Below are 19,555 nucleotides of genomic sequence, written 5' to 3' on the forward strand. Positions count from 1 at the left end.
GGATACATTTAGTTTAATGCATATTTAATAAATAAAGCTGGGATAAGGTTATCCACATGAGAAAAAATGAAACCGGATCCTGTATCTCATAAAATGCACACAAATCAGTTCCAGGTAATGAAAGACCTGGATGCTAAACGAAAAAGAAGGAAAATTTTAGAAGATACTGTGTGAGAATATCTTTATGACATCGAAATCATAAAAACTTCCTTAAGTAAGAAACAAAATGTACACCCATAAAGGACCATATTGATAAATTCTACAACATTAAAATTAAAAACTTACGTTTCTGAAGATGCTACAAGGAGACTGAAAGATAAATTACAACGTATTTAAGCAATAAAGAGCTAGTGTTCAAAAGACCGGAAGAATCCTAAAACTCAAAAAGTAAAAGATAACCGAATGAAAAATAGGCAATACAGCAGAAAAACGTTTTCACAGAAGAGGCACATGAAGAGCTCATAAATACAAGATGAGGTATCATCAGTTATCAAGAAAATGAAAGAGAAAATTTTAAAGTAATTTCTTTCGCATCTTTGCAGACTGTCAAATCTTGAAGTCTGAACAATACAAGTGTTGGCATAAAAGGTGAACTAGGGAATTGTCATACACTGCTGATAGAGGTATAAATTGAAATAAAGGAGGAAAAAAAATTTTTTTTAACGGGTACAACTACTTTGGAAAACAGGTTGCCATTTACCCAGTTAAGTCTAACCTAAACCATTCCCAGCAATTCCATTCCTAGGCATAGAGCTTACCCAAAAGGTTGCCCAAGTCCACCCCGAAGCACACACAAGATTTCAGGAGCAGTATTTTCCTAACATCCCAAACCAGAAACCATTCATCAACAATACAATCTAGAGAACAATAAACACATTGCAATATACTCAGATGATGGGGTAGTAAACAGCAGGAAAACATTAACCACAATTTTGTGCATCATCATGGATAAATATTATAGAAAAAGAATATTATATGAAAGGAGCAAGTAACAGAAGAGCATGCCCAGTATGATTCCACTTACATAGAGTTCAGAAGCAAGCAAAGCTAAAACTAGCTTCAGGAGGCACACACAGAAGATAAAAACATAAGGCAAAGCAAGGTAATGATTAACACAAATGGCAGGGGTGTGGTTACCAGAGGGAAGGAGGAACCAGACCCATAAAGAACCGCTAGGGAACTGGTAGTACTCCACCTCTTAAGATCAGTGGTAGCTATATTCATGTTCAGCTTACTGCTAATTCTTTAAATAGTACATACATATTTTATATATTCTGGTATATATTTTCTACTTCCTAAGAAAATACTTTAAGAAACTCTTTGAACTCACAAAAAAGGCAGATCAAAGGTAACCTTCAATAGATAATGGAGGCCACTGATAAGTGTAGACCCTGATTCATTCATTCTAGAAATATCTGGAAGGAGCACAAGTACCTACTTGTTCACATGTTTATGGTGAGTATGTTCCTAAGAATGGAAAGCCAGGAAACTTTGCACTTATTTTGTACAGTTAGTATAACCTTAAAATTACATGCAGTGGTATTTTCTAAAGATCATGAAGTCTTTACTAAGAAGAGTTCATCCTAATAAAAAAATGCAGTTCAGTGTTAGGAAAATAGTACAGTTCAATCATAACAGATCCAAGGAGATAAACAATTTTCTCTATAGATGACAAAAGGTATTTTTTTTTTTGAGAGGGCATCTCTCATACTTATTGATCAAATGGTTGTTAACAACAATAAAATTCAGTATAGGGGGGGTCAATGCTCAATGTACAATCATTAATCCATCTCAAGTCTAATTCTCGTCAGTCTCCAATCTTCTGAAGCATAACAAACAAGTTCTTACATGGTGAACGAATTCTTACATAGTGAATAAATTCTTACATGGTGAACAGTACAAGAGCATTCATCACAGAAACTTTCGGTTTTGATCACGCATTATGACCTATAAACAATCAGGTCAAATATGAATATTCATTTGATTTTTGTACTTGATTTATATGTTGACACAAAAGGTATTTTATGACCTGCTTTTAAGATCTGAAAAACTAAGCCTACAACACACTTTCTTACTGTTCTGGGGAATGTCTCTCTAACTAATAATCAACATCACACTTAATGGTGAAACACTTGAGAGAGTCCCACTAATTCTGGCATGAGGAAATGTGAGCCTGTTACTTTTTAAACACTATTCTGGAACTTGTAGCCAACAAACTGAAGAAAGGATGGGTGGGTAGATAAATGGAAGTAAGACAAATATTAGCAAGAAGGGGCCTGAGTCATGAATATATATAGGTATAATTGTCAACCCAGAAGGCCAAAAGTGTGGGGAAATGGGTATTCTTAAACAGTGATTACTAGAGTATAAATTGTACCTGGATAAATAAATAAAGGGCTAAGAAAGAAAACGAGCTGTTACCCAGAACTGTGAGCTGCAGTACAGATTACTCAGAGGCTAAATTCCGTAAACAAAAGAATTTCTCTAAAAACCAACAGCCTAAGAATTTTTTCCCAAATTAGGTCTCACCATTCTTTCAGCTATGTAAGCCACAAAACCAGGCATCAGCCTCCACATGGCCCTCACCCTCACCCTGCAAATCCTTTTCAGTTCCTCCTTGTAACCTCACAGGGACCTTTCTACTTGGCTTAGGGTGCAATTCACACTACCACCCAATGATATTGGGGTTCCCCTAACATATGCCTAAAATTCTTCACTGGTTTCCTGCTGCTCTTAGGATAAAGATAGAAATTGTGAACCTTGCTTAGAAGGTTCATCACCAGCTTCATCCTGACCCCTCCCTACCCCACATACCTTTTCTTTGTTTAAATCATCCTGGCTCAACACCCTATGTTATTCCAATTTCTTGAACTTTGTACCAATTCCCTCCTGCCACAGGGCCTTTGCACATGGTAGACCTACTACATCTTCCTGAAGTCCACCTCTCTTAAATTAACTCCTACATGTACTTCAGTACTCAAAGCAAACATTTCCTCAGGTAAATGTCCCCTGACATATCTCCTCCCTGCTTCTATCCCCTTTCTCCCCTCACACCCCACAGCAGACTAGGTCAGCTATAACATGCTGTCATAGCTGCATGAACCTTTTCTTTTGAGGCACTTTCGAAGGTTTTGATTTTGCTTTTTGTGTATGTGATTATTTGATTAGCATCTCTCTTCCCTTAGACAATGAGTTCCATGAGGGCAGGGACCAGGTCTGGTTTTGCTTCCCTTCATAGTCTGAGAACCATAGCACGGAATGCTGCATAGAGTCAGATGTCGTAACTATTTGGTGAATGAGAGGAGGAACAGATGCTCAAGCCTAAAGCAGTCGTAACTTAAAAACCACCATTACCACCAATTAGGATGACAAGCCCCCAAAAGATGTGAAACAAAGGAGATAGTTGGCCTCACTTCTCACTCCCAAGCCTCGAGGGGAGAGACCATCTTATCCAGGCAGGTGATCCTTGAAAAAGTATGATCAATGGAAACATGTTAACCTTGTCCTGGACAAATGATGACAAGATCTGTGTAGCTTTCATTTAAAAACAAAACCAAACACATTCTCATATAAATATGAAGCACAACTGGGTCTTTCTGATAAAAAGGTAAAATAAACTCAGTATTTACCTTGTAAACATTTTAGATTTGAAATTTCTATCTGATACCATGGATTATCAAAAAGCTTCTAAAACATTAAGTATGTATAATGCAGTTGTGTTCAGAACACAAGCTTCCCAACTTGAGTTTTGAAAGCTTAGTTTTTATAATTAATCTGATATTTAATAGAATGGAGATCCTTTGCCAATAGTTTTATTCAGAAGGCTTCACCTTACATAGCTTAAGTGAAATCCTTTTAACTCTTGTGTCCATTAAAACAAGTTTATAGGGCATATGTTGACAACTATGATTTGAAACATCATGTTGAAAATGAAGTCAATTTCTTCCCATAAGAACTAAACCCTTATTTTCCTGAAGCATTAGGATACTCTACGATAGAATAAAATCTATTTCGCTGGCAACTTTACTTGGAACGGCACAAGGGAATTTAATACTGGATGTGAGAAGGTGCTTTATTCTTTGCTCAAAGAAAGTATCTTTGGGTTCTAGCAGGGTATCAAAAGTGACACCCCCGAAAAACAATGCTAGGCCTGTATGTGGCCTGAGGTTATAGGGCAAGAAAGAGTCTGGAGAAAATAAGATTGTCAGAACAGACATCACTTTTCACATTTCGCTCTGTCACTTAAAACACACCACATAATTATAAACCTGTGATGTAACATGATCTTTCATCCATCATAAGACTAACAACAGCTCAACCAAACAAAAGCAAATATGATCTTAAGGGTATATTAAGAGATACATTCTGATACTAAGAGGTATATTCCATTGCTCGGTGTTTTGTTGTAAAACCAAGATCACAGGCAGTGTAGATGTCTAGTGGTAAGGTATCTTTCTGCTTTGTAATTTTACATAAATGATAAAATGGTAAGCCTAAACAATGAGAGAAACTCCACATTCGAAAATAATGTTAAATTACTCCTTGATTTATACACTGAGTTCATATCTGAGAAATCTCAAACAAGCACTGATGGGTTATCTAACATGTTTATTTCATTTCATTCGGAGCATGAGGGCTTTCTTTTTTCATTCATTGACTTAGTTGGGCCTTGAGTGCAGACCACCATGCTTTTTGGTTTATTCATTTTTGTAATATTGTTAACACTTGAAAAAAATTAGAACCATTTATATCACCCTTGTTAATTGCCTAAAATGCATATCTGGAGGAAAAAAATACATGTTCACTGTAAACATAAAAAAGTTAAGCATGAAATAGAAAAGGGATCCATGAATCCACAAACCAGAGATAATTTTTTATCAACATGAATATGCTACCATACAGGATTTTTGTTCTATGAATATACATGTTTCAATGTGATTGTGCCATCTCAGCATTCTACAGCTTTATATATGCTGCTTTTCCTCTTGGTTTTCCAGTTATGCTTTTTCATGACAGTCAAGTATTGCTAATCCTCTAGATGAGAGGGCTCCTTGACACAGAAATCCTGACCTTGAGTTTATCCCCAGCACGAGTACAAAGCTGGCCACACAGCAGGTGCTCAATAAATTTTGGATTCAATCAGACTCTAAACTCATCTACAACAAATGAACCACAAAGAACAGAAGTATCTGTCATTATAAATAATCAGTTAATAATTAATCATTATAAATAATAAGCTATTAATATTTATAAACAATGATAAATATTTCAGATAAATGCAGTTTGAGCTAAGAAACTCAGTGTTCATAGGTATCTCTCTATGGGAAACAGGATTAAATTGAAAGGCTATACATGATATCCTTCAGTACCATCACACATCACTCAATCTGTCTCCTGCTCAAATACATAATCTGGAAATGATGACCTGGGGAACACCTGGGAACTGATGGCTGGAATATCTTCTGCCATCAAGGAGCTCACACTCTGTCTCTAGACATGGGGACAGCACGTGGGTGCAGATCTTGGGATGGTCAATGCTTGAGGCTGACACCTGGGGCAATCCCAACCCCGCACTCTGGGTCAATACTGCTCAACCATAAGTAGGTGGCATGCAGGGGATCCAAACACCCACATGCTACCTCTGTCTCTTACATACGTCCAACCTATTTTGACTTTCTCGTACTTAAGTAAATAAACTTAGATGATTTCTCTGTCATTTACCTGCATACATAACACCTGTGTAGGTAAGTGCATGTATATCCTTGTTTTGTGATAGGGATATAAAGAGTAGGACATACATTGAAGTTTCTAGGAGAGACAGGTTTAGCATTGTGTCAAGAGAAAGTAAAACTGCTTCTTCTCATTGAAGCTTTTTACTGAATTCCAAAGAAAATTTTCAGTTCAAAGTGCATTTACTGAGAGTCATTAATAAGCATCAGGCATTGGCTGGGTGCCAGGATACCAAGTTGAATAAGCCCTTTGCCCTTTCGGACATTTACAGTCCAGAGATCCCTCTGGGACCTTGTTCCTTGGACCAGTAATTAACAGTGAAATCATAAAATCATTCCTCCTAGAATCATCCATCTTGGGGTTACACCTATTATCACACCACATTCCCAAATGATTGTCTATTTCAAACTTCATTCTTTTTCTCTCAAAATGATAGTTGGCTTTTTGTTCTTTAATGTTTTAAACGAACACATAAGAATCCCAAAAGCAAAGACTAACTAAGGCCAAGCTGTCTGTGCCCAGGACTATGTGCTGCATCCTGATGAGGGCCCTGCATTCAGGAGTCAGGCTTCTTTCCCTTCCCCGGGCAAACAACAGATAGCTGAGGCTGGGAGTGAACTTTTACACCTGGCATAAAATCTCAAGCTCTAGCAGTTGAGTTTCTACATCTTCAACTCAGTTCAAGCAACAGGCAAGAACTGACTAGAGTCCCTGATCTCTGGCTCCAGTTTCCTAGGTGACACAAATGCCGCCCCTGCCATAACTCAGGTTCTGAGAATAAATGTATGTGATGCTCTCTGGAAATAAGGAAGACTGTTCCTCCAAACTTCTCAAGAACTACCCTGTGACTAAAAAATGTTTAGTACCCACAGAACATGATTTTTGTCATCAACCCATAAATTAAATATTTGTGAAGCTTAATTTCTTTCTTAAAAAATAAACAGACAGGGCTGTTATAGTCTTCTCGCACTCAAAAAAGATTGTTTTATATCCTCCATGGGATAAGTGTACCTCACTTTGGAGACCACTGCAATAAAAAATCTGGAAAGTGAATGTATAAACTGATGGCACAATTTTATACTATAAAATTCTCCAAGAAAAGGAGGTAAGACAAACATAAAATAAAAATAGGAAACACAGTCCGCTTTATGAAAGTACTAATTCATCATTTTAAATTTAACAAAAGCACAGAGCTTCTACGAGGAAAAGACACTCCAGTAACAGGTAACATTTTCTTTCATTTAAACCTCCCAAACGGCCAAAGTGAAAACATCTAAAAACAAATCAGGAAGTTGCTGATAACCATCCATTTAAAATCCAATCTGTGAAATTCTCCAACATTCTGTTAATAGCTGTATTATTTTTAAGATAAAAACTATTGCCTGGAAAGCTGTTTAAATTAAGAATATAGCAAGTGAATAATCAATGATGAAATTATCTAAAATAAATATCATTTATCACTTAAACGCTGGAACCATACCAAAAGGAGGCCCTTTCCTAACGTCTCCGTCCCTGCCCCAGGAGCAACAATGTACTCTCTTGCTCAATTTACTGTTTTCTCAGCTTCTATTTATTCAGAAAAGTAGAGCAGGAAATGGGACAAGTCAAATGATCACAATCAATCTCATCACCTTCATGACATGCTGTGAATGTAATTAATCCTCTATTTATTTAGAGGACTTCACACCCCTAACATTAAGGCAGCAACTCCCTGCTGACTGCAGTTGAGATAATTATGTTATAAAAAGGATTGGGTTTCAATCATACTCGGCAGAAGAAAAAGGAAATTGTACTTGAAGTTGTCAGTTTTTTAAAAAAGCTTTCTTGTGACTCCATTCAAAGGACACTCTTGACAAAGCTCTCCTTAAACAGGGCACTTTCCAAGTCTGATAACCACACATTCGCCACATTAATCAATGTAAGCCTCTTCTCTGAAAGAGATGTGAAGACAATCCAAGCACCGTGAAAATTCTAGGTGAAGCACAGAATCCTGGTTTACAAAATCAATTCCCACCCGAACTCACTTGATCCTGCAGGTCTCCTCCGACAAGGCTCCTTCAAAGACCTCTGATGGCTGAAAATACACAGGACAGAGGAGGGGAAGGAAAACACCAATTTGCTCACGTGGTAGCTAATTAGACCCTGCAAAAGGCCGTGGCTCCAGGAAGGCAAAGCCAAGGATTTGAGATGTCTGGAGCCCAGCACCTGGGACCAAAACAAGTGCGGACAAAGACAAAACCGAACACAGCCACCCAGCCACAGCTCCAAAATGGGCCTGACACACGCTGGCTTCCGTGTACCCGTAAGTGCAGCACGCTTTCCAGTAAGGCAGCTGCCTTTTCACGTCTGAACTTCTTTACCTTTTTACAAGAACCACTATTCACGTTTTCTCCTTTAACCTACAGCACCTTAAGAAAATTGTTATGAAAATATAAATGCTTGCCCACTATTTTTACAAATCTTCCTCTATTTTTTATTAATACGTCATAATCGTGATGCCCACAGTACATGTATAAGTAAAAAGGATAAATAGGTAATGCTGCCAAATTTCTAAAAATTCTCAAATATGCCAAACCATAATTTTCAAGGTCTGGATTCATGATGACATAATGTTTGTACATATTAAGCCCTTCAGGTATCTTAATATCTAAATAATATTTCACTACCTCTCAATAACATTTAAGCACTTGGATAAGCAAAAATGCCCAAGAAACTGAGCATTACTGACTTGATTTCCAGTTTTTAGTAAAAACAAAACAAAACAAAACGTGGTATCCTGGAATAGGAAAAGGACATTAGATTATAAAGTAGGGAAACCGAAATAAGTTATGGACTTTAATTAATAATACTGTATTAATAATGGTTCATTTAATTGTGACAAATATACCATACCAACATAAGATGTTAAATAACAGGAAACTGAGGGTGGAATACCTGGGGATTCTATCCTGTCTTCATAATTTCTCTACAAACCTGAAATTATTCTAAAATAAGAAGTTTACCTTAAAAAAAAGTACGATCAAAGTTACAAAAAAAGAAAATATAATAAGCAAAAAGAACAACCAAAAAACCCCCCACAAAACCTTAACATTCAGATACGTAATTCTTTTGCTAGTTTTCTCAATACACAGGGAACATTCATAGCTTTACAAAGGGCTATTTTAGTCTGAAATGTGTAGGAACATTCATAATCCTATGATTTATTGGCACATTTCTTGTAAGGAAAGTCTAATGAAGAGTAACCATCCCAGTGAGCCCTCCTGAGCTCCTGGTGATAAGGTAAAGGACCATTAAGTAAATCCCTTCTATATGAAGCCACACTGTAGGGATCCACGTGAATGAATATTGGCATGTACTAATCTTTTCTTACGGAGATAAAACCCACTCCCATCCAGGATGAATTTGTGGATTTAATTAAAAATAAACAGTAAAACTAAAGAGTAACTTGACATGCCGGAAGAAGCACCTTACCAAGAATGATTTCAATTCAATGGAGGCTTAACTTGCTTGAAATTATGCACAATTGTTTCTTGAAATTTCTATAGGCTATTCATTAGCAGCTCGTGTAACGCTGAACGTTTTACCAGTTGTCAGTGAAGTAACTTCCCCTGGAAAAGTAAAACCACCTAGAGTGGCTGATGAACGTTTGGTATACCTAATGTAACAGACCCCTAAAATCACCTTCAATACTGTGCTTGCATTATGGGTTGGTAAGCTGTCAGGCTTCTCCTTCACCTATGGCTCAGAATAGTGTCCTAGAATACAGCAGTGTCTGCATGCCCCATATGCACCCTTCTTTGAGAAATGCAACTCACTAGTGACAAAATAGCCCTGGAGGCATGTGTGTACAACTTCAGCCTCCAAAGAAAGCTCCCGTTTTTATGATAAAAGTCTGAGGGGGTTTCTCTTAGGTAACCAACTGATTCCCAAGTCAAGAATACTGACACAGTCTTCAGCACCTATAATGGAGAAAAAAGGATTTCCAATCTGGCCCTGTTACTAAAACATCATGACCCTGGCTTACTGTAAACTCTCTTACTCAGTAATTCAGAGTTACTCCAAGGCAAGATAAAACTGTGATCCAAATGCAAAAAAGCCTCACATCCGTTCTGCCCTCCCTACACAACACAACTACAACCAGGAAATCTGTTCACCATGTTGCTTACACGTTTCACTTGTCTGCTCCTCTGCACGATGTTAGTGTCCCAGCCTGGAACGCATGCACTCCTGATAATTCTTATATTCATATGGGCAACAGTGCTAGGCAACCAGATACTATTTTTTACATTTTGCTATTAATTCACATCCCCTCTTTGTCCCATACATCTTTTCCAGTTGTAATCCAAATGTTCCTGACTGTTTCTTTTTGGATAATCCTTAGAGACTTCAAATTGACATTTCTAAAACTGAATTCCTCACCTTCCCTCCCTCTCTCTTCTTTTCCAATCTACACCCTCTCTAATTCTAGTTAATTTCAGCAAATGCACCTCCAAAGGCCCAGGTCACTGGCCATGTCACAATCTCAATCTCATCTTTGATTCTTCCCCTCCTCACACTCCCCCAGCACCTGCCAATCACTAAATCCTGTCTCGTCTACCTCTCAAGTGGGACCACTGGTCTCCTTCCCCCCTCTCTCTACCGTGGCTCAGGCTAGACTGCCTTTTGCCTGGATCACCTGCCTCCTAACTCGCCTTCCAGTCTTCAGTCTGAGCCCTGCCCAAGTCCAATTCCTTCCCCATGATGTGACCTGATGGCTCTTCCAGAATCTAAATGCTACCACGTTGCCCACCCAGACACTCCATAGCTTAAACTCTTCAGCTGCTCCACACTCTCCCAGGACGATGTCCAAACAACTTTAAGTAGCCCAAGCTCTCCATGAACTCTCGGGCCTCATCTCTTCCCTTCCATTCTGGAAGTGTGATCCATCCGTCCTGAGCTTTTGAGCTCTTCTGTCCCTACTGTCTGCAATACTCTTCACCCCTGCATCCCCATCTGCATCTGATCAACTCTTCCTGATCATTCAGCATGCAGCTTCCATTCTCCTTCCGGAAGCTACTTTCTATACCCCAGCACTGGACACAGGGCCTCCTAAGGGCTTCCACACCCCTACTGCCCCATCACTGCAGCCACCAGCAGGCTTCAGCATGATATTTCCCTTATATCTGTATCCCCACTTGAAGAGACCAGTTTAACATGGTGCATCTCCTGTTCACCAGAATATCTCTATCACCTAACTCAGTACCTGGCACATAGTAAGGCTCAATAATCAGTGGTTGAAAAGTAAGTAATTCCACTTTCACGTTCAGTGATGATATTTTATCTCTCTGCGTGAGTTACCCTCACTCCCGTGGCTCCTGGCAAATAAACCAGAAATGAGAGCCAAAAGGAGGAGAGCTATGCTCTTCTCAGAAGCATAACCCTGTCCGCTACCCAGGCATGTATACAGATGAAGCAATGATGAGGGCCTAAGTTCTCCGAAATGTTAAGATTTGATTGCTGAAATGGCTTATGTTCATTCACAGTTTGAGGAAACCAAGGCCTACGGTTTATTAAATGAGATGTAACTATTCAGCAATGGAGCTGTTTCCACTACAAACTTTCCACATTAACATCCAAAGTCACAGAATAAGATTTCACTAAGTGGGGAGAGATGTGTGAAAAAGCGGTGAAAAAATAAATGCACCAAATGTATTGATCAAAGTAAACTCAGTTCAATGTAAAAATGTTCAACACTGCAAAGACTTATTTTTTTCTTTTTCCCCCACATATACCTACCTTAAAAAACTAGAGAGAAAAAATGTGACTTAAAGCCTTTATGACAAGCTCAGACCCATACTGAAGATAGCCAGGAATTTGATTTTAATTTCATTAAAAAAAAATTTTTCACATAGCAAAAACAAAATAATACTCTACTTGATCCCTTCTCATTTTAAAATACACCATGCATTAAAACCATACAGTATCAAATTATCTTCAGTAGGCATATGTTTCTTTAATAATGAATAACAAATTATTTTTTTAATACTGTGATATGGTTATTGTTATAAAGGAAAATGATTTATAGGGTACTATCCTAAGTATAAAACAAGTTAGAAAACGATATGTACAATATTATTTCCATTGGCTTAAAAAATCACTGGAAAATAATGAGATGAAATATTAAAATACTAATACTGGCTGCATTAGATGAAGAGATCAAGTGATTTGCTAAAGACTTATGGCCAAAGAGAGGCACAGCAGTTCATGATTTCCCATCCCAGCTTATGTAACAGGGTATAACTTTCAGAGGGTCAGAACTACCCCTGCTACTGATGAGTGTGCCATCAGCCCACTGAGAAAGAGGTCAGGGGAGGGGCAAAATCTTATAACTATAATTTTTAGCTGAAATCATCAATTAAAGTAACAGTTGCTTTTATTTTTTTTTAATACACAATGGGAAATGCTCCTTTAATCGGCTCTAGTACATACAATTAAACAGAAATTTACTGTGCTCATGAGAGTTGGGATGGACCCAGAGAGGTGCTCGTTCACATGGACTTTAAAATTTTAGACAGGGAAAGAGATAGGTATTTAAATTACTACAATATGAGGCAGGCAATACAAAATGATCTCTAAGCCAAGTGTTTTGGGAACATCCAAAAGGAAGATAAAGGAATCCTTCGTTTCTCTTCCTTTTCTTTTGTTTTGTTTTTTCCCCACGTACCATGGGTAAACACAGGTTGTCTATCCCCCCAAAATATAAAATCTAGATGCAGAAGACCTGAGACTATTAAACCTAACCCTTATAAGCTATATGACTGCAAGCAAATCACCCCCACATGCTGCCACTCAGGGAGCATTTGCTGCAGTGGCCACCACCTCCAATACTTCCTGTGAAGCTTCCTATGAAGCATGGCAAAGAGCATTCCTTTTCAGAAAAATAATCTGCAGGGTCTGTCACTCAGAATGAGAATAGAAGAGCTTCAGTTTTTGAGATCTACAAATATGCTCTACTGAGACAAAGATATCACAAGAAAAAGTAATTACACAGTATACAGCAAAACTTACCATAACTGTTGCCCTATCTGCATTAATTAATATTTGAAAGACTTTGCTACCCAGTATTCCAACCAGTTTTTGCCAAAGTAAATTGTCTGACTAAAAACAGACTGCTATTCTTTGGGCTAGTCAAAATTCAGCACTTGTCTTGTATTTCAAATGAACTGTACAGCCTTTATTATTATAATCAGAAGCATCAAATAGAGAAGGAAAATATAGAACTATTTAACAATATAAAAATGAGTTGCTAGACTATAATGTGCAGTCACAATATAGGTAGGTCACAGGGAAGGCAGTACAGCATGGAGAAGACAAGTAATGACTCTATAGCATCTTACTATGCTGATTGACAGCAATTGTAATGGGGTCAGGGGAGACTTGATAATATGGGTGAATGTTGAAACCACAATGTAGTTTATGTGAAACCTTCTTAAGACTGTATATCAGAAGACAACATAGGCAAACATCTCCTGAATATAAGCATGAGCAACTTCTTCCTGAACGCATCTCCTCGAGCAAGGAAAACAAAAGCAAAAATGAACTCATGGGAGTACACCAAACTAAAAAGTTTCTGTACAGCAAAGGACACCATCAACAGAACAAAAAGGCATCCTACAGAATGGGAGAATATATTTGTAAATGACATATCCGACAAGGGGTTAACATCCAAAATATATAAAGAACTTACATGCCTTAACACCCAAAAAGCAAATAAACCAATTAAAAAATGGGCAGAGGATATGAAGAGACAGTTCTCCAAAGAAGAAATTCAGATGGCCAACACACACATGAAAAGATGCTCCTCATCACTAATCATCAGGGAAATGCAAATTAAAACCACAATGAGATATCACCTCACAACAGTAAGGGTAGCCAGCATAGAAAAGACTAAGAACAACAAATGCTGGTGAGGATGCGGAGAAAGGGGAACCCTCCTACACTGCTGGTGGGAATGGAAGCTAGTTCAACCATTGTGGAAAGCAATATGGAGGTTCCTCAAAAAAACTAAAAATAGAAATACCATTTGACCTGGGAATCCCACTCCTTGGAATTTACCCAAAGAATAAAACTTCTCAGATTCAAAAAGACATATGCACCCCTATGTTTATCACAGCACTTTTTACAACAGCCAAGATATGGAAGCAACCTAAGTGTCCATCAGTAGCTGAATGGATAAAGAAGATGTGGTACATATATACAATGGAATACTATTCAGCTGTAAGAAAGAAACAAATTCTACAATTTGCAACAACATGGATGGAGCTGGAGGATATTATGCTCAGTGAAATAAGACAGGTGGAGAAAGACAAATGCCAAATGATTTTCCTTATTTGTGGAGTAGAAGAACAAAGGAAAACTGAAGGAACAAAATGGCAGCAGACTCAGAGACTCCAAGAATGAACCAGTGGTTACCAAAGGGGAGGGGTGTGGGAGGGCGTGTGGGGAGGGAGGGAGAAGGGGACTGAGGGGTATTATGTTTAGTACATATGGTGTGGGGGAGCACGGGGAGAACAGTGTAGCACACAGAAGGGACACAGTGGATCTGTGGCAACTTGCTGCACTGATGGACAGTGACTGCATTGGGGTATGGCTGGGGACTTGATGATATGGGTGAATGTAGTAACCACATTGTTTTATCATGTGAAACCTTCATAAGAGCATATATCAATCATACCATAATAAAAATTTTTTAAAAAAAGATTGTATATCAGTGATACTTTGATAAAAAAACAAAAACAAAAACCAAGGTGCTAGATTTCACTGATAAACCATATGAAAGAGAGAAACCAGAAGGTAAAGGGGGAGGAAGAAATTAGTCATGAAATCATGAACATTTGCTATAGTATAGTTTATTCAGAGCCAGGAAAGTTCACAATAAAGACAATACCGGAAAGTTCAATTATGTTGCATTTGAAAAGTTAAGTTTGAAAATTGGAAAAATTAATAAAAATTAGGTGAATGGACAAATGTCTCATTTCAAGGGGACAAAAAAATTACTGGGGTATACTAGAGTTAAAATTTCACACACAAGTGACAACAGGCATGCTAAATATGCTTTATTTAGGAAAAGGAAAGTTATGTCCAAATTGGTAAAGTTGGAACATTTTTCCCAAAATAATTTGAAGAGTTCCTGCTCATTTTTTCTCTCTCCTGTCTCACTTCCCAATACATGAGCACTTTTTTAAAACAATTACTATTACCACAGCAATTATTAGGAACCTAAGACTTTCATTTCATTTTCTGCAACTTAAGACCAAGGGAAAAAGAATTTTTAAGCCCAAGGAAGTCTGGTAATCTGCACACCAATTTGAGGACATCCACCCTTCTACTCTAATGAAATATGATCTCTCTTATTAATAATAAGGTATAATAAGGTATGCCACAAAGAGAGACAGGAGGGACTTGTCAAAATGGGATCCCAGCACAAGCCTCAGTGCTCATTACATGTTTAAAACATCCTCACCTGAACGAGGAAAAGAAAAATCTAAACCCACATGGATAAAACGAGTTCAATGTAATTTTATTATGAAAACAACAGGAAACGGCAACAGGGTATGCGATAAGCTCAATTAGCAGGAGGATCTAATGAAGTGCTGACATGCCATTATGACCTCAGGGGTGAAAGATCCAATTTTCCATCTGGTGAAATGGAGATTTCCAACACAAATGCTGGCACCACCTGCTGTCTGCGATCAGGCATTATCTCCTGCAGTCTCTAAGCATTTTCCATATAACAGGTACAGTGAGTTTCTGTGTCTTTTTTTTTATTTCACTCTGCAATATAAGTGCTTCTCCATGAACAGAAATCAGAAATAAATTCTATATCATGGCTCCCTCACAACAGGCATGAGAGTCATACTAAAGCATTCATTTACCAGTCACAGGAATGGTAAAAATATCATGATTATTTTGCTTTCAAGTCACGAATGATATTTTGCCATCATTTTCTACAGCACCTAAGAATCATTCCAATCAAGAGCTTTCTTTGTATGTTCTCAATTAATAGTCTTTTACTACTGAAGTAGATAATTTGGGCATGTCTCATAAGAACCAGGTCTACAGAAGAACCCCCTTGCAAAATAACCTCAAAAAAAGAGTCACTGCATTTTTTTTTTGTAAAATTTTTGAGCGATTTTAGTTTAATTTAGTTGTTTGATGCTTTTGTTTTCTTAAAATAACTTGATTTTCTTATTTTTATTACACAAGTAATAGAGCACTTACAGCAAAAAAAAAATCACAAAGTACAATGAACTAAAACAGACTAAATCATCCATAATCCCCAAACCTAGAGATACACACTGATACATTTCGCACATTAATTATACATTTCTAGATCCTCAAATTTACAATGTTTTAAGACTCATTTTCTTAGTCTGGTATATTTTTTGATTTCTCAGTCTATGTCAGAAATACACATTTTCAACATTGATGGCTACATGGTATTTATATGTGAACATAATACAATTCTGTGAGATGCTTGGTAGCCAGAGTCACTGCATTTTTAAACTTACTATGGTTCCTTGAGTGAGGCAGTGCTAAACAATTATTAAAAAATTTTACAGGTCAAATACAAGAAGCCTATTTGTGAGTTATCAGGCTCTGAGGTACCTATGTTCCCAAGAATCATGTTATTAGGTTCTGAAGGTTGTATTTTATAGCCTGAATAATGGGTTCTGTACGCCAGAGGTTTAGCCAATGAACGCGTAACTCTTGTGTGATTAGAACATGATCACTGATCTCGTTGTGATTAGATTTCTGTCCTATGATGTTTACCCATGGGCCTGCGTGCATGTGCACACACACTCACACCCCACAGTAAGGTAACTAGAGACACACGTTTGGTACCCAGTCTTGAGGATTCATGCTGATGTTGGACAGTCAATAGCATAGCAATGAATACTCATAACTGTCTATTTAAACAACCATTTTTCTGGGCTGTATCAATTTTTTCTACTAAAATTAACTTTCCGTCACCTGCACCTCCTCCATAAGCAAATTCACCAAGCTCCCCAGGTGCTCCAGCGACTTCAAGTGTTTGGTAGCTATGGCAGGAGGGGTCTCTTTTATTACAACTTATCCCCCAGGTTATTTCGCTTCCTTCCGCCTGGACAAGTATGTGTTCCAGAAATGGGAGCGTATAAAATTCGTAAGTAACTCAAAACTTACTTGGCTTTCTGAATCCACACACAGTAGTCTGAGATGTAGAGGTCGTTTAGGATGTAAGCTGGGTCGTTTTCCCGAAAAATTTTGTGAATATCCAGTAGACACTTTAAAACTGCAGTTTTACCTGAAGGAAATTAAAAAATAATAATAAATCATCCTTTAAAAAAAAAACCTGATTTTTTTAAACTGAGAAATTCAAATACTGAAAGGTAGTGTATTTACAGCAGTTCAGTCTTAACCATTCTTTTACAGAACATTTTAAATATTTTTTGTGTGAAATCCTACTAGTACTATAAGGCCCAAACCTCTTTCTTTCCTTAAGAATTATGAATAATCCTTATCCCCTATTTTTATAGCTGATTGTTACCATACAAATACTATGAACCACAACTAGGGTAACATTAAATGAAAGAGACCGAAGCTTTTCTAACTAAAATACCTAAATGCATCACAATTTTAATGAAATAATGCTCTTTTAATTCAAGCTCTCAAAATGCCATGGGAACTTGTATTTTAGCTTTTCAACTTATTTATTTCTTATGGCAACACTTTTTGTCAAGGAATATTCTAACTTAAATTTTTTCACCTGAAAGAAGAGAAGAAAACTCAGACTAAAAACTAAAATATCATAGCACTCATTCAGAAATAAGCAAACAAAATCACTTGGAGAAAAAGCCTGGTTGTTAAGGGAACCTAACTTTAATCCCAACCAAAGCCTACAAAAGGAACCTTTCACAACTCAACCACCACCTCCTAGGTGTTCCAAACTTCGTGACAGTCCCTGAAATTTATTAACTAGAAGGCAAAATTCCTAAATCTACAGTAGCACCAATTCCTTTGATCAGTAAAACACAGTATTTTCAGTTAGACTGTTTCATTTGTATCTTAACAGTCTTGAAACATGAAAATACTACATACTGACTCAGGAAGATACTGGGTATTTTTTCATCAACATTTCCTGCTTGATTCTGAGATATGATAAAACATTCAGGAGTTAGATAATGACACCTCAAGATGCCAAAAGTTCTGCCACTAAATTTTCGACACAACAGTAGAAAAGGAAGCTTCAGAAGAGCAGGGACTTCTGTTTTATTTGGTGATTGATTAATCACCAATATTAATCCTCAATAGCTAGAACAGAACTTGCAGCAGATTTCCAATTTCAGTATTTTAAGAATGAATGAATGGCACACTAATTGCCCGCTATAAACCCATTCAATATCTTTCACCCATAGCCTCACACGCCAAGTTCTGATGACTGCTCCTTGGAAATGCCCCTTGTAGCTGCTCCTTCCCCACCACCTCCTGTACACCTATCTTCCCTCAGATTCTCATCATTTCACAGATGGTAAGATTCTTCCTCATCACTCAGATACCAGGCTCTCTCCTACCCTCTGACAGGTGTCTTATGCATTGCCTTCTCCCAGTACCCTCCCTGCACACGTTTTCGAGGCTTTATGGACTTGTCCATGTCCTTTGCTCAGCTGCTTCCCGCAACTGGAGTGCCTTTTCTTCACTCCACCTACTTGCATCTTAATCTGCCTTCAGGGAGTAGCCCAAGTCTTCATCCCCAGGAAGCCTGGCCTGACTTCTAGTCATCAGAGCTCTTTACAGAACCCTAAAAAGCGAAGTGGAAAGGGAGCTCAGCTGACCTTCCCCATAACCTCACCTGCTCAGTTCACAGCAACAGAACCTGAGGCTCAAGGTCGGTTAAGATATTCTCAGTGCCACTGAGGTGAAGGCCCAGGATTCAAACTGATCTTACTGGGGGCAGAGGCCAGCCGCTGTGCTGTGCTACCCGTATGTTCTCAGCCCATTCAGTCTGGAGCACAATATCTTTATTATTCCAGAGTTAAGTAGTTAGTAAGTTCAAAGCAAGGGCCATGCCATTTTCAAAAATTGTAACTATTTACGTGGCTTCCTCATATGCAGGTGAGAAGAATGCCAATAAAAGCCCCACTGCTTGACTGGTTAAGAGAATTAAATACTTAAAAGGCCTAAAATTATATTTGGTTAAGTCTAAGTCAAGGTGGTTAAGAATGGTGGCCTATCAGAGCAGCTCAGGTTAACTGTATCAAGTGTTTAATGTGGATCCTTCACTGCAGGTTTATTTTAATTACAAACTACGTAATGTTCAAGGCATAGTTTGATGACAGGAGGAGAAAATACAATCAAAACTCACAGAAGTGATGGAACCAAGTTGGCCACGATATCCAAGCAGGAAAACACCATGTGAGAACTAACTGAACTGTAAGAAGTTCTTGGCACTTTCAACTGCCACACAGAAGAAAATGTCAGGGCAAGGGTACATCAATTTCTCACTTCCTCTCTTTTTTGGAGGGTCGGGGGTGGGGTCCAGAGAGAAGGAGTTTAGTTTTATAACTACCAACTTAAAGTTTTAAAAGTCTACCATAAAAAAAAAAAAGTCTACCATAGGTCTTTACCAAAAAAACCAACTATTCACTTGAAACTGTTTAAGTTCCACTATGGTGTGATGCCCCAAAACACAGCCTCAAGATCATGCACCTTACTAATGCAAACAGGTTAACAAAAAATGCAAGATTTGGAGGAGCACCTCATGGCAAATTATTCAGTGAGTTATACAAGGGGAGCTATGCCAGCC

At 38.0% G+C, this 19,555-nt stretch overlaps 1 protein-coding gene across 4 annotated transcripts in view; it reads right to left on the reverse strand.

Moving 5' to 3' along the window:
• SHQ1 (SHQ1, H/ACA ribonucleoprotein assembly factor) overlaps positions 1–19,555 on the reverse strand; it is a 136,804-nt gene that overhangs the window by 69,614 nt on the left and 47,635 nt on the right. For all 4 annotated transcript variants that reach the window (XM_037019316.2, XM_037019314.2, XM_037019315.2 and 1 more), the window contains exon 10: positions 16,936–17,056. In XM_037019316.2, coding sequence (XP_036875211.1) covers positions 16,936–17,056 — 121 coding nt within the window. The remainder of the gene's footprint in view (positions 1–16,935; positions 17,057–19,555) is intronic.

Source organism: Manis javanica, chromosome 3 (genome assembly GCF_040802235.1).
Source record: "Manis javanica isolate MJ-LG chromosome 3, MJ_LKY, whole genome shotgun sequence".
NCBI lineage: Eukaryota > Metazoa > Chordata > Mammalia > Pholidota > Manidae > Manis > Manis javanica.